Source organism: Cheilinus undulatus, linkage group 22 (genome assembly GCF_018320785.1).
Source record: "Cheilinus undulatus linkage group 22, ASM1832078v1, whole genome shotgun sequence".
Taxonomy (NCBI): domain Eukaryota; kingdom Metazoa; phylum Chordata; class Actinopteri; order Labriformes; family Labridae; genus Cheilinus; species Cheilinus undulatus.
Genome location: NC_054886.1, coordinates 16,755,803 through 16,771,655, shown reverse-complemented (window position 1 = coordinate 16,771,655; position 15,853 = coordinate 16,755,803). Strand labels below are relative to the sequence as shown.

The window sequence follows — 15,853 nt, the reverse complement described above, 5'->3', positions numbered from 1 at the left end:
AGCTGTTGTCAGGGAATCACAGTAATCGGCGGGATGGGCGGGGAGCAGATTTTCTGTCATGCACATATTCCTCTGCAGGAAAAAAGAATATTTGATCAGATCTACCCTTCTTTTTGTCATGCATATAAAGATGAACAGACATGCATCCTTATGGGGGGTTTCCATTATATTTCCACGATTTTGATACTTAAAACTTGAGTTCTTGCACATTTGTGCTAAAACTTTGGTCACAGTAGCACTTTTGTGGATACAATACTAAACTCAAAATATAAAATCATCTTGAAAAAAAGAGATATCAGCTGCATTATAAGCATTACACTCTGCTATAATACTAATTCAATACACTACAAAATGCCCAAGTAATGCTTTTATTTTGAAATGTAGAGTGTTTTCTTTATTCATATTTCATCTTTCCAGTTATGGAGGACTTAAATGATAAAAACTATTTCTAAAACTTCTTCCACTATTGCATAAAAGTAAAAAAAAACACACAGTAGGCTAAAAATTTAATAACCACACATATACAGTGCTTAACAAATTTATTAGACCACCTGTCTCAGAGACCATCCAGCATCATGAAGTGCTTTAATGTGGACTCTTTCATTTTCAGTGAGCTCTCCATGTTTTACCATTTTGAACAGGAATGAGGAATTTCAAACTGAATTCACCTTTTTATACCCACATTTGAGCCAGCTCACTGGGCTTCTCTGAGAAGTAATAAATTTATCAAGCATAACTTTCAACCACTAAAACTACATTTGCTGTTCAGCAAATAACTATAATTTGACATATTAATCAAGAAATAATAATGTGCTTTACAATTTTTTCTTTTTTTTTTTTGTGAATCAGTAAATTTGAAAATTATGGATAACAATAATATTTTTTTTTTAGCATTAAAAATTTCATTTCAGTTAAAGAGCTTCTATGTATTGGTGTATTAACCATTGCAGAAACACAAAAAATGATTTTGGTAATTACCAATGCTGTTAATTTAGGGCAGCTGTGGAATAACCTTACTTTGGGTGGTGATCTAATAAATTTGTTAAGCACTATATATATTCTAAATTAAACCAATAAGGAAATTTACTGTGAATCTTTTCACAACAAATACAGAAAAGAGCTCCAATCCTTTCTCCTGCATGAAGCGCAGAGGTCTAATTCAAATTTGTCACTTCATCATATCTACCTCCAAAAATCTCCTCTGTTTTCATTAACATAAAGATCGTGAACTTCTCCTTTCAGTGCTCCACAATGAGACCAGACAGGAGAGGAAGTGTTATCTCGCCATGGCATGAGGTCACTTCTAGCTCACTTCAAACTGACACAAAAACATGTCCGTCCAAATTATCGTTGGCCGAGGATTATTGAGGGGAAAAACAGCAGAAAGCAATATTTCTCGGACGACTCAAGTTTTTAAACAGACTCATGCACAGGAAAATAGTTCCACCTTTAAAGGATGGGACATTAGGAACTGTGATGAAATATGCTACCGGCTTTAATACTTCTGCAATACAGTAAGTACAGTATTACTGCACAGTTTAAAAAAAATGCTTTAATAACACAAGCACAACTTTGGTTACATCGCTCCACAAAAAAACAAAAAAACAAAAAAAAAACCTCCAACATTGTTTTGGGATACCTTCATTTTAGAGGGAAAAGGTGTTTTTAACCAGCTTTTCATATTCTGAAGGTGTTTTTAACCTGCACTTGCATATACATTACAAAGTAGAAGAATTTTGGTTGTTTCAAATGAAAGTTTTTGTCTATTTCTGTCTTTCTTCAGGGTATTTTCCTCTTTGGAGCGGGCGGGGCTTTGTGTCAGGCCGTGATGTCAAGTATTTTCATGCACCAATGAGGGCTCATCAACATTTCAAACAGGATATACTGACGGTTGGAGGTTTGTTTGGTCACTGGCATTCAAGTCTAAGGTAACTCCAAACAAAAAATGAAGAACATAAGTGGAGTGTTCAGCACTTTATACATATCTGTGAAACTGAAAAAATACATTTTCTTCTTAAGAATATTATTGGATATAGTGCCAAATCATAGAAAACTTGAAAAATGAAGAGTTGTTCAACAGGGATGAAACAACACCATTTTTTTCAGACCAGGCTCAAGTACTTTTAGGTACTCACCAATCGAAATACAAATTTGAAGACTTACAGTAACTGTTACAACTTATACAGTTATTTTGTAAGTTTGTTGTATTGTCATGTGGAGTTCCTCACCCCTCCTCTTGACAGTTTGGCAGTGCATAATCTGCTGAGTCTGTCAAGCTGCAGACATTCAGTTTTGCCTAGCTACTTGACTAATGCTGTAAAGCTCAAACATGCTGTTAAGCGATACTATTCGGTGTCCATCACTAGTTCTAAACCAATGGGAAGTAACCAACTTAAGCATGCTTATTAATAGAAAATTGGGGGCATTCCCAAAATGTCAAATGTTTGATGATTTGTTCAAAAGAGCCTCATTTGACTGCCAGCCTCACAGTCACAAAACACCTGCTAATGAAATAGGGATATTCAATTCCAGCTAAATGGGGGTGCTAATATCCAGTTTTAAATAGATTAGCCTATTTTCATCAGATAAATCATGACTCATAGCCTAAACTATTATACTTATCAACTTATTAATATTTTAAGTCAAGGATGCATGATATTATCTGCTTGATATCAATGTTGGCAGTGTTAGCTTAAAAAGATTATTATTGGCATTGGCAGATATAAACATTTCTGCTAATATTTAGAACCCATATATATCAGCATTAAATACCAGCCTTACTGGCCAACATTCACAGTAAGTTCCTGCCTGTACACTGTACACTCGGATTTTGTTTCTAATTAAACTTTTGAGCAATCATTAATTATTCTTTCATATTTTGTCAAAAAACTTTGACATTACTAAATCAAATTAGTCATCTGTATTATTCAGCTGAAAGATGCAATGCAATGATCATGTTAAGCTGAGATAACTTAGCATGTTTAGTTCTTAAGAGGGGGAGGGGCTATTTCAAAATTCACTCAGAGAGCGCAGACCTCCGCCATTAGTCCTATCTCCCAATCGTGAAGAATCCTTTAAAAACATTCTTGGATCCAGACGGTGATCTGGATCACTCCCAAAATCTAATTCGCTGAGTACTCCCTCGCTGCTGGGGTGGAGACACGGTGAGGCAAAGCACTGGCTTCGCTACATCTGGACTGTCATGGAGGAAGCATTGCCTGCCGGTGCCAACAGATGCACTGACAGTCTAAACCATGGTTTTTGGAAAATTTTGAAATAGCCCCCTCCCTCCTCTTAAAGAACTAAACAAACTAAGTTATCTCAGCTTAACATGATCATTGCATTGCATCTTTCAGCTGAATAATACAGATGACTAATTTGATTTAGTAATGTCAAAGTTTTTTGACAAAACATCAAAGAATAAGTAATGATTGCTAAAAAGTTTAATTAGAAACAAAATCCGGGGTTACAGTGTTGGCTATAAATATCAGCAGATATCAACTGAAAATGTTGGCCTATATCAGCCTGTATTGGCTGTAAGGACTGGCCTATATCAGCTGTAAAAATGGACCTTTGTCAGCTGTAAATATGAGTCTATGTTAGCTGTATTAGCTGTATTATCAGCCTATATCTGCTGTAAAAATGTACCTTTATCAGCTGTAAATATCAACCCATTTAAGCCGTAAAAATTGATCATTATCAGCTGTAAATCTTAGCCGATATTGGCGGTAAATATCAGCCTAAATCAGCTGTAAATATAAACTGATATCAGCCTATATCAGCTTTTACTATTGGCCTTTATCGTCTGCAAAAAATGTCAACCTATATCATCGGACTAGATTGACAGTAAATCTGAGCCTATATCTGATGTAAATAATAACCTATATCAGCTGTAAATCTTGGCCTATATCGGTGGAAAATGTAGGTATATATCAGCTGTCAAAATCTGCCTGTATTGCTTTATTAATCGGTCTATATCAGCTGTAAATCTTCGCCTATATTGGCTGTAAATATCGGCCTATATTGGGGGTAAATATCAGCCTATATCGGCTGTAACTATTGGTCTGTATCGTCTGCAAATATTGGCTGTAAATATCAACAAATTCAGGCCTTTGTCGCTGTAACTATTGGCCTATATCATCTGTAAATATCTGCCTATATCTGCTGTGAAAATTGACCCTGATCAGCTATAAATATCAACCTATATGGACAGTAAATATCTGCCTATATCGGCTGTGAATATAGGATGTAAATATCAGTCTATATTGTCTGTAAATATCTGCCTTTATCAGCGGTTAATATTGACCGATATCAGCTGTAAGTATTGGCCTCTGTTTGCTGCAACTATCAGTCTATATTGGCTACAAATATTGGCCTATATCTGCTGTAAATCTCAACTTTTACCCGCTGTAAATATCAGCCTAGCTCAGCTGAAAATATGAGCCTATATCAGCTGTAACTATGGGCATATATCAGCTGTAAATATAAGCCTGTATCGGCTGGAAATATCTGCCTATATCAGCTGTCAAAATTAGCCTATATCGGCTTTTTTATTGGCCTATATCAGCTGTAAATATCAGCCTAAATTGGCAGTTGATAGCCATCCATTTTGGCTATAAATATTGGCCTATATTGGCTGAAAATATCTGACAATATCAGGAGTAAAATTGGAACTCTGTTGGCAGTAAATATGGGTCTATATCTGCTGCAAGTATTGGCCTGTATCAGTTGAAAAAAATGGGCCTTTATCTGCTGTAATGATTGGCCTATATTGGCTGAAAATATGGGCCTATTCCCAGTTTAAATATTTACCCATATCTGCACTAAATACAGGCCTATACTGACATTAAATGTTGGCCTATATCAGCTGTAAATACAGGTCAGTGTAGACTGTAAATACAAGCCTTTATTTCGTATAAATATCAGCCTTTATCACCTATACATATTGGTCAATACCAGCTGTAAATATGGACCTTCATCTGCAGTCATTTTCAGTCTACATCGGCTGTAAATATCAGCCGAAATTTTGCTGTCATTATTATCTTAAATTAGCTGTAAATATTGGCCTTTATAGACTGTAAATACAAGCCTACATCAATTGTAAATGGTGGCCCATATTTGCTGTAAATATCTGCCTAAATCTGTTATACATCAGTTTGTGGAGGTTTGGAAAGGACCAACAGACCTTTGTCAGCTGCAGTTTTTTCCTTGTTCATCCTCATTCTTTAAACTTTAAAGTATATTTTGAAGACTAAGTTTTAGGTCTGAACTACATGTTCATATCTGTGTTGATGTCCATTTTGGCTTAAATGAATTTGGAATCATCAGCAAACTGGATATGAGCAAGAATCCACCCCTTTTAAATACAATTCTGAAAATAACTTTTATTTCAATCAATCTCCTTGTCCTACCTTTTGTTTTACCACTTGACAGAATGTAATGTGACCAACTACTTTAAATGGTTTCGTAGGTTCCCAAAGACCATGAAGCTATGAGCCTTCTCTGTTGTAAACAGGCAGGTGGACTACTGTGAGGTCATCATACTACAGTTATGCAGATTTCTTTATCTTAAATGTAAGTCGTCAGCTCACAAAAAATCAACATTGTTCTCTTATTTTACTGTTGGGTTTAATTTTAAGCCATTTTTTCTATTAGAAAAGTGCAAAAAAAAAAAACACTGAGCACAAACATCAGATTAGGATTAAATTAATTCTGCCATTAAAATATAATATTCTAATTATTTCTTACTAAATAAAACTACTGAAGTATGCACTGTACTGTGGTATAAAGCAGTATATATGCAACATAATGAGTTCAATTACTTCTGCATGACTTAAAGTTTATGTCAAATCCTCTTGTAATTTGTGAATTCATGTACAAACGTCCATGAAGGTGTTAGCCCGCAACCAGAGAGTATTAGTGTGATAGGTTATTACTTCCAAAGAGGCTTTAACAAAGTCAATTTAGTGGCACAATGGGAACAATTGTGAGCAATTCTCCTGAGCAAACAAACGCTTGTTGTTCTCTGCCTTTCTTAACTGACGGCCAGTCAGCTGTGCGGATTATATTCTTCTATTTCCATTTTTGGAGTCTTTGAGTGACGTTTCTGCCAGTATTATGTTCTTTCTGTGAAAAGATGGAAGAAAAGAGTTGGCTCCAGTGAGATTGATCAATATGCAGCCTGAAAACCTGGAATGTTCCGAGCATTTGTTCAAGGCTACTTACACATGAAAGTAATCTTTTCATAGTTTCAATCCTATTAGGAGTCCAAATGCAGTGCTGTTTAACTCCACTGTTCACAGCTTCAGAGCTGACTAAATATTTTCCACCTTCAGCGTTAATTAACTCACGCTAAGCTACAACAGACCATCTACGGCCATTTAAGGCTGCAAAAGCCCTTTCAGGAGAAAAAAATACATTTGTTCTCCATGGCTAAGCTACACTTGAGTGTTCATATCAGGCTTTAGGAAGATTTCTTAAGCACACTGAAATGGCTCCGTCTCAGCCGCTTAGGCAGCGTGAAAGTGAGACGGCCGCTGCTGCAGGGAGAAAGCGCAGCTTTTTACACTGCAGAGGAAACATCATGTTATGAGTGAGGAGGCCGCCAGGGATACTCTGCTTAATGTGGAAATGCATGTTTGCAAACAAACAGGAGAATCACTCCATTTAGCAAATGATGACTTTTATGTGTTGTTTCTGTGGATGATGAAATTAATCTAAGAGTGATGGAGTTTTTGTGACTTCAGTTTAATGTTTAGCATAAGAAGACACAATCACTTACTAAATGAAAATGACATTTTAGAGCAGTAGGAGTCGTCGAGAACACTTGTATTTGTGTATAAATCAACTTAAAACCTTAATCTCAGAGATTCTGAGCTAAAAGGAGTACATAATGCTCAAAAATACAATCTTCAATTAGACTTTCCTTATGGAAATATTAGGCCAAACACTAATGGTTGCTAGTATTTTGTATCTTTTGAAATATATGTATTTTTTTTCTCAAGGAAGGATCCAGACTTTAAACGAGAAGCACATTAATATTATTGATCAGGGTTTTTCAAAGTAAGGTCCCTGAACCCTAGGGGGTCACCAGGAAGCACTAGAGGGTGGTGGAGGTAAGGAGGGACATACATATAAAATCAACTACAAATACTATGCATTTTTAATTTATATTGTGTTTTAAATTTCTGTTATTTATTTTAGTGCTCTTATTTGCCTTTTCCATTTCTTTGTAAAACTTTTGTGTGTTTTTTTCTGCACTGTGCAGAACTTTTTTTTAGAATATGCCATATAAATATAGTGGCATGGACTGGATTAGAACATTAATTGTGAAAATAACCTTTCAAGATATGTCTTTTTAGATTAATTAATCGCGTTCTTGTTGATGCTAATTCTTATATTAGCTTTTATGTTATAATTTACTTCCAAGTACAGCTACTATATTTTGTTAAGGAGCATTTACAAAGACTGTTTAATACAGAGAAAGACATTGAAAAATGAATGAAAAAAAGCAAGAAAATGACTACAAATTATGTGAAATATTACTGTGACTGTTGATTATAAAGATAATGGTGATAAGATTGTGTTTACAAAATGATAGACTAGGGCTGTCCAGATTAATTAAGTTAATCACAGTTAATTAAGGTCCACGATTAGTGCACTGATTTTTTTCTTGATTAATTGCACACTTTATTACCAATTTATTGCTTGCTTTATTGTCCATTACTGCTCCTTTTAATGTTCTTTTCTTTCATTTTTAATCCATAACAAGTTCCTTTTTTTCATGGTTAAGTTCGTGTTAAAATCTTCTAGCTACCTCTTAAAGCAGATCCAAACAGGAAGTCAGTTACCCTTAATTTAAGACAGTAGAAAATTCCAAAATGGCCAAAAAAAAAAAAAAACCGTTAAAAATGCAAGAGAGTTGAATTTTAAAATGTGATTATAAAAGAGTGTGATTAATCGTGATTAACTACGGAAATTCTGTGATGAAAGGCAATTGAAAAATGTTATGTTTCGATAGCCCTAACACAAATAAAAAATACAGAACAAGATTTTTTTAGAATAAAGACAAGGAAACATCATATAAACACACTTTTTGATATTGTAAATAATTTAAATATAATTATATATATAATATATATATTCAATCCTTGTTTACAAGAAGGGGGTCCTCAGAGACTAATAAGTAAATTTAAAGTAAAGTTTAGGAAAAATAATTTACATGATGGAAAGTTGGAGAATTACAAAAGCAAAAAAAAAAAAAAAAAAAAAAAAAAATCCACAATTAGGGCCCTTAATCTAGTAAATGTAATTTGTTATCAAAAGTTAGAGTTACCCAAAGACTAACAGGGTTACTTGAATTAAAATAAAACTTTGTGGAAAGTTTGCTGCGCTACAAGAGACGTTAAAACTGTTTTTATCGATGTTATGTCTGTTCAGCTATTCATTTCTTGTGTAAAATAAATTCACATTATTATCACGCACTCTGCCTTTTAGATTCCAGTGGCACTCCTGTCGAAATAAACCAAATTAAAGAAGTTATTTTCGATGTTTTTGGTTTCTTAACGTCTCTTTTGCCGTTTACTGGAGCAGACGCGGGAAATTTTTCTTTGATGTTCTCGTGTGTTGTTCTTCTTTCATGACAGCCGAAAACTCTCATATTTCCCCCTCTGTGGTAATTTCAAAATAAAAGCAGAGAAGACAAAGGTCCGAGTTGCTTCTGGTCCAGTTTTTATCAACATATGCACGTGCATTTTAATGAAAAAAGTGTGTTTTTTCATATGAGCGCCAAAGCAGGGCATGAGCATGAAGGTAACGTCAGGTTTACAGTGTGCATGCTTAATCCACAGTGTGCATGGACAAATGTAACCAATAGGCGGTACTGTGCCATTCTACATGAAGCCTCTCCATCTCCAGCCTGAGGACAGCTCCGTGTCTCCGCTCTGCTCTGCTCCCTGCTTGACCTAAATACAGCCACTCTGCTCCCTCCAGGCGCACTATCACCCAGCCTGCGAGCTGGATAACGAGCCTCTCTCCACTGTTTTTTTCCCTTCTTCTTCTTCCTCTTCTCTTTTTTTTTCTTTAGCAGGAGTTACTCCCTTCAAGACGAACATTTGTGTCTGGATCACGCGCAGTTGAGGCTCGAGCTCTCCTCGCTCGCATGGATCACGTCGGGATGGTTTACGTGGAGCGGCTGACTCTCCTGGCTAATTCTCGGGAATAATCTCACAACACTGGGACCTTGGATATCCTTTTTATATTATTATTAAGGCTGAAGAGCGGGAAACGTCGTAATGCTGGACGATAAAGCGCCGAGGTCGAGGCTGGGTCCTCCATCGAGAGGTTCGTCTTTTTACATCGAGAACCTGCTGGGGACTACACTGAGAGGGGCTGCAGCGGAGGAGCGGGTGGAAACCCCGAGTCTCGGAGTTTCACACAGTCCTGCGGGGTGTCCGGGGGTGGAAACTAAACGTGTGGAGGATAGGGAAGTGCTGAAGTGGAGAGGGGCATCGCCGAATTCAAGCAGTGAGTGCAGCTACAAGAATGTAACACTTTTACGTCGACAGCGGGTGCGGAACTGACAAACGATGTCGAAAGAATTAGAAATCGCCCGGCCACTGTCAAATCAGTTGTGCTTAACTGGTTTTCAGGCTTGATTCCTAATTAAAAGCACACATCGCCACAAAAATAGCCTCATTACAACAATGAGACGCCCACCATTCGTGCGTAAAAGGCTGGAATTCCAACCCGGACCTTGTTTAGGCGAACAGAAGCGTAGTAATCCACGTCTTGGGTATTTCAATTCCCACAGAAACGTTTGCAAATATGGGCATCAAAATGGGACAAGTGTTGATTTAGGCACTACCCTACGCGCGGTAACACCCAAACTCCCCTATTATCCGCCTCTTTCAAGTAAAAACAGCGTTTGGCATCCGCACAACAATCTCACTCTGACGCTCCAAAGACACCCAGAGCGCAGAGATGACGGTTATTTATAATCCTGGAAAGCGCAAAACGCGTAAAAGCGCATCATTTGGGGGGCAAAACCATGTCAAATATTGTGTTGTTTTCACACAAAGCCTGATCGGTGGCTGTAAATATTTCATTACTCGTAGGTCCAGACAGCGCAGCGCACTCGAGCGACCGGGACTCCCCTCCTCCAGCAGGGCGCGCGGAGGAGCACGAAGAGCCGGAGGAGGAGAAGGGGGACGAGAGTCTGACAGATGACAGGGAGGAGGAGGACGCGCGCTCCTCCTGCTTCTCCAGAGAGGACAGCTGTGATACAGGTGAGGGGAATTAACGCCATCCAAACATTAAAGGCAAAATGAACAGTCTACGTAGTGCTCTGTGGCCTGTGCCAGCGCGCATGCGCCCTCCTGCTGACACTAGTCATCCCTTTCATCCATGAACACCATATTTAGAAATATTAAGGTTTCATGTCTTGCTTAAAGATGTGGATTTAAACTTTCTATTAGGGGTGTAGATAAGAGTTCTGGGGTCCGTGGGGGGAGAACACCTGTGGCCCCCTAAGATATAAAATATCAAAAAGTGTCTTTTTAGGGTATTTATTGCTGACAAACAAAAGAATGGTATTTTTTTGCCCAAAAATATTTGACATTTTCACCACAGCTTTAAAATGAATCAAGCTTTTATCAACATTTTGCCAACTCTGAAGACTCATTCCTGTTTAATTTGTGAAATCTCTCCCCCTCCTTCCTCTCAGGCGATATCAAAGTAGCCCGCAAGAAGAAAACCCGCACTGTGTTCAGTCGCAGTCAGGTCTTCCAGCTGGAGTCCACCTTCGACCTTAAACGCTACCTGAGCAGCTCAGAGCGAGCCGGCCTTGCCGCCACACTGCAGCTCACCGAGACCCAAGTCAAGATCTGGTTCCAGAACCGCAGGAACAAGTGGAAGCGCCAGATCGCTGCCGACATGGAGGCCAGCAGCGCCATCACAGCCGCCGCGGCGTCTATCCCCTACGCCGCCCAGAGGGTGGTCAGAGTTCCCGTGTTGTACCGCGAGAACGTCTCCGCCCCCGTGACGCCACCCATGGTTGGCTTTTCTAGCTCTATCAGCTACCCATTGACTTCACCGTTCACCCACCCGGTGTCGTTCATAACGCCGCAGATGAGCGGGCTTGTCGGACTTTAGAGAGACTCTTTTTACACAAATCAAACTGTGATGCTGCAAAATGTTTTATAGCTCAGTTTCAGATGGTGTTAAGTTGGAAAACAATGAAGTCAATTCACCGAGTGTTTGGTTCTTTTCACTCAGATTTAGATTTAAGTGGATCAGTCAACTCGTGGGACAGAATGACCCCCGAGCAGCTGCTTTTGAATCCTATGAATACAAACATTTATTTCCATTATAACATGTTTTCCACTATTTAACTTACCCACAATGCTACTCTGACGCCTAAACTGAGGACATTTAACTCAAGGCCAAATACGTTGCAAACATAGTTCTATTTTGTGATGATTTTTTTTCCACTGAATTTGTAAGAATGATTCACACCTATGGGATCAAATAAGGTCAGAAAGATTTGAGGCTATAGTGGAATTAGCCAGCAGCTCTTTGGTAAAGCTGGGGTAAAAGTGTGAGAAATTTACAGATTGCAAAGCAAAATGATAAATATACAGTCTGATTCCATATCAGACTATGATGACCTCATTTTTACAGCCAAAATTTGCACACTGAAATTTTTTATTTACTTTTTCATACTATTTTAATGTAATGGTTAATTCATAAAAACGAATATTGTCCACACTCTAAAATCTCTTGCTACAAAAACCCAAAGGGGGCATTTGTTTTTACTCCATTTCCCAACAAAAGTGTGAGTTGAACTTGCCTTCAGCTTATCTCATTTTATCATATTGGCAACACTTTTTTTTCCTGTGACAATGATTCACTTTTTTGTGAGATCTCAAAGACTCATTTTCACAGTAAAACCAGTAGTTATCCTAAATTACAATAAATAAACCTTGTTCATGAGAAAATTACAAATATTTACTTGCCTTAATGAGATTTTTTTTTAATGTATGCATGCCCGCTTAGGGCCTCCATACTTTGCTGACTTCACATTCAAAAACTCACTATTCCCAACACTTTAAATCTTTCTGACCCCTATTTGACCCCATACACTAATTACATGGGAGTGAAACGCACTGTATTCTCAAAGCGGTCTACGAAATGTGAACACTTGATCTTTTTTTTTTAAATAAAACTTTGGTGCTTGTGACTTTTGACCTTTTCAATAGCTGTGAGCATGAGTATTTTATTAGCAATATTCTTTGACACATTTTTTATTTAAGAGGATTTTAATACAGACTTTTGTACACTGATATGTTCACATGTGAATAAAGTTTATGCACAAATTCTGTTGTGGTTTCCTTGCTGTAAAGCCAAGACCATGACGTGTTAAAGTTTGCAGAATGGTTGCTTTTTTTTCTAAATAAAATGTAGATTTGTAATGCTGAATTTAAGGGGGATAAATAAAAAGAGTTCTGTGCAAATTCAGATGGTTTATAAAGGCGTAATTGAAGTTTAAGAGGATAGGGATACACACTTTGAGTGCCAACGTGACAACAAAAAAGAAAATAAAGACTTCTTTGATAGAATAAATAAAACAAATGTTGCTCACAAGCCACAATCAGCTCGTATGAATCCCATGACCCCAGGAATAAGTGTTGCTATTGTGTGGAAATCAAATATTCATCGGTTTTTACACCTCATGACCCTATGTGAGTTAAAGCAGGCTTTATGAAGTAAAAGTCCAGCGGACTTCAAAGCGAAAGAAAGTTTTTACGGCGCATCAAGTTAGCATGCCTGAATTCGGATGACAGAAAGGTGTTTAAAGCTTCAATATGGCAGCCAGACGCAGCTCTGCATCCCGCCCTCATCTGCCCCTCCACCTCACCAATCAAAAGCTGCTAAACTGCGCTCTTCCGGGTCGCTGCAGGAACGTCGCGCGTGCTCCTCTCATCGCGTGCTAGTCGCAGCCGGGGAGCGATGGTGCTCGGAGCGTCCGGACTCGACGCCGTCTCGGGATTATCGGAGGAGCGGATGAAATGCCGGGGAACATGAGCAAAGAGGACGCCCCGAGTCGGAGCGCTTCTTTGACTTTCACCATCGACAACATCCTGAACCTGAAGCAGCGGGACGGAGGTGGAGGAGGAGGACCGGAGCGGAGGGACGGGGGATGTAGGAGTGAGTTTCAGGCACGGGGTGAGGAGCTGTGGGACGTCCGGAGAAGACAAGACAGCGGATCAGATGAGACAGGTAACTGGGAATTTCTGATTTTTGAAGTAAACAAGTAGAGAGGCACAAATGATTTTAAACCTTTTTTGAAATTTACGCAATTTTTGTCTGTTTAGCCCGAGAGTGCTGCGTAAAAATGGCTCGAAAAGCGTCAAAGTGAAGGTGTTTCTAGAGAGAGTTGTTATCTTTTTACACTCATAAAGTCTACAAATATACTTTGTCTGCATGAAAGCTCGTTTTCTCGCTCTATTCGCAGCGCAAAAGAAACCTAGACTCGGGGGGAAAACACCACCGCCGTCTGAAGGCGTCAGCCCCGGGACGCAGAGGGCGCACACCGCCGAGGACGCCCCCAAGAAGCAGCATCATCAGCAGCAGGAGGATGGGAAGGAGCAGCAGCAGCAGGCCAGTCCGGACACTAAAACATTAGTGAAGAAGAAAACGCGCACCATCTTCTCCAAGCGGCAGATCTTCCAGCTGGAGGCCACGTTCGACATGAAGCGCTACCTGAGCAGCTCAGAGAGAGCGTGCCTCGCCAGCTCCCTGCAGCTCACCGAGACTCAGGTGAAGATCTGGTTCCAGAACCGCAGGAACAAGCTCAAGAGGCAGCTCTCCACGGACATGGAGGCCCCGCTGGCCGCAGAGCAGCTGTCCGAGGCGGCGAAAAACGTGCAATTACCGACTTTTTACAAAGACAGCAGCGGCGGCAGCGGCGTGCTGGGCGGGTGTTTGTTACCCGTGCCTTTCCCCATGATGTACCCGGCTACTAACAGCGCGCCTTACATCTACTTCTCCAACACTGGCAAATACTTCGGCCTGTTTGACGCAGACTGACGTTTTTCCTCTGTTTGGGAGCACGAGGACAGTGTGGACATCTTTAGCTAGGACTGACACTTTTTTTTTTTTTTCAATTTCTTAAAACAAATCCCAACTTTGATGTCAACATATCAACGACATGCATGTGCCACTTTTTGTCCCTCTGCAATTCATTATTATTATTATTATTTCTATTATTATTAATATTAATATTATTATTATTATATAACGGTCTAACGTCAGACAAATTTGCATGCTTTTAACTTCCTCTGAGCTCTTTTATTTTGAAGTCTTCAAAATGAATGTATGGTCATGTTGTCAGAGTGAAGCTGCAGCCACTTCCAACCCCCAATAATATTTCTTTTTATTTTTAATGAAGTTTTTAGAGCAATAATTCATGTGTATTTATATGGCCTTATTTCCGGTATATATTCGTTGTTATATTTTTTGTTTTTATTCTGAAAGAAACGTTTTCTTCGGTTGTTTCCACTCGACCTTTATATGACGCTGAAACTGTGAAAACAGTTGGTATATCATGACTATGCTAAATTTTACAATAAAAATGTAATATTTGGAATTTTATCTGAATGTTTTTACTCTAAATGTGGTCAAAATTAACAGGGAATTAACGACGAAAAAACAAGCTAGCAAATACACTTCCGCTAATTTTTTATTGTGTTTAATTCTTTTCTTTCAGGACGAGAGGGTGTTTTCAGTGTTAAAATTGTTGCTTTCACTTGAAGAAAGTTTTTTAAAGTTTTTTTTTATATAAGAGGTGATAACAAGGTTAAAGTTAATATTCTGTTTGCTTTGCTAACGTTTCTTTAAATGTTGCTAGCTAACATGAACAAACTTGGGTAGAGACGGGAGTAAAAAGCCTGCAGTGGCTCCAGGTTTTCATCTCTTACGTACAAAAATATTGTAAAATAACGCCGCGTTTTAATGAACATTTTCAGCAAATAGGATCCGTATGAAATTATTTGCATCCCTGATAAATTTTGTTTTTATTAATCATGCAAGCAATTCATGACTACTCCTGGCCTACATTACGAGTTTTTGGTGAAACGTGTGAGCACATTGACCTCTTCTTTCTTTCATTCAAAGCAAATATTTATAAAGTGAATTTTAAATATTTAACCTTGGAGAACTTTTTCCTCACACCTTTTTGAACAACATGCATTTTCACCAATTTATTTTGCTGAAAAAAAAATAGTATTTTTCTGAAGCATACAGGAGAAAAAATTCACAAGTGTCCACATTGAATCTTCACTTATCAAACTAAACTTAAAAAGAAATGATAAATGATGTTATAAAATAAGAGCAAACACACTTTGTAGTGCTGCAAGAATTGCAGAAGCAGTGTGAAGTGAAGTGATCTGATTTTTAAATATTTTTTGAGGTGGGAAAATTGGACTTTGATTACTAGCTTTAAAAAAAAGTTACAAATGCACTTGAGTCGAAGGAGGACTTGACAGAAAGCTGTCTTGCAGACTTAAATGTAGGCCCTATCAAACAGTTAAAATAAATGCTGATTTCTGTTTGTATTAGTGTGTTAGAGCTCCTGTGATGAAACTTTTGGGTTGCTTTGATCAATGATATCGGCTGCTGTGCAGAAAGCTGATCTTTTTGGTCCTTTGCAGATGCATGCAGATACATCAGGTGTGTGCAAACAGTGTTTCTGGACAAAAAAATGCTTACCCTTCTCTATTTTTATTCATCCAAATTTCCTGATGGCATAGAATCTTGGCTCCAAAATGTTGAAATAAGTCTGCTTCAGTGTGCC

The 15,853-nt window shown here is 38.4% G+C and overlaps 2 protein-coding genes across 2 annotated transcripts; both read left to right on the top strand.

The window, feature by feature from the left end:
* The first annotated feature begins 9,125 nt into the window (after positions 1 to 9,125).
* Positions 9,126 to 12,283, top strand: hmx1 (H6 family homeobox 1). The gene is made up of 3 exons (XM_041779925.1): positions 9,126 to 9,525; positions 10,116 to 10,286; positions 10,724 to 12,283. The coding sequence occupies exons 1-3, from the start codon at positions 9,294 to 9,296 to the stop codon at positions 11,149 to 11,151; spliced, it is 831 nt and encodes a 276-aa protein (XP_041635859.1). The 5' UTR covers positions 9,126 to 9,293; the 3' UTR covers positions 11,152 to 12,283.
* Positions 12,284 to 13,013: 730 nt separating this feature from the next.
* On the top strand, positions 13,014 to 14,592 carry hmx4 (H6 family homeobox 4). The gene is made up of 2 exons (XM_041779900.1): positions 13,014 to 13,278; positions 13,514 to 14,592. The coding sequence occupies exons 1-2, from the start codon at positions 13,068 to 13,070 to the stop codon at positions 14,086 to 14,088; spliced, it is 786 nt and encodes a 261-aa protein (XP_041635834.1). The 5' UTR covers positions 13,014 to 13,067; the 3' UTR covers positions 14,089 to 14,592.
* The last annotated feature ends 1,261 nt before the right edge of the window (positions 14,593 to 15,853 follow it).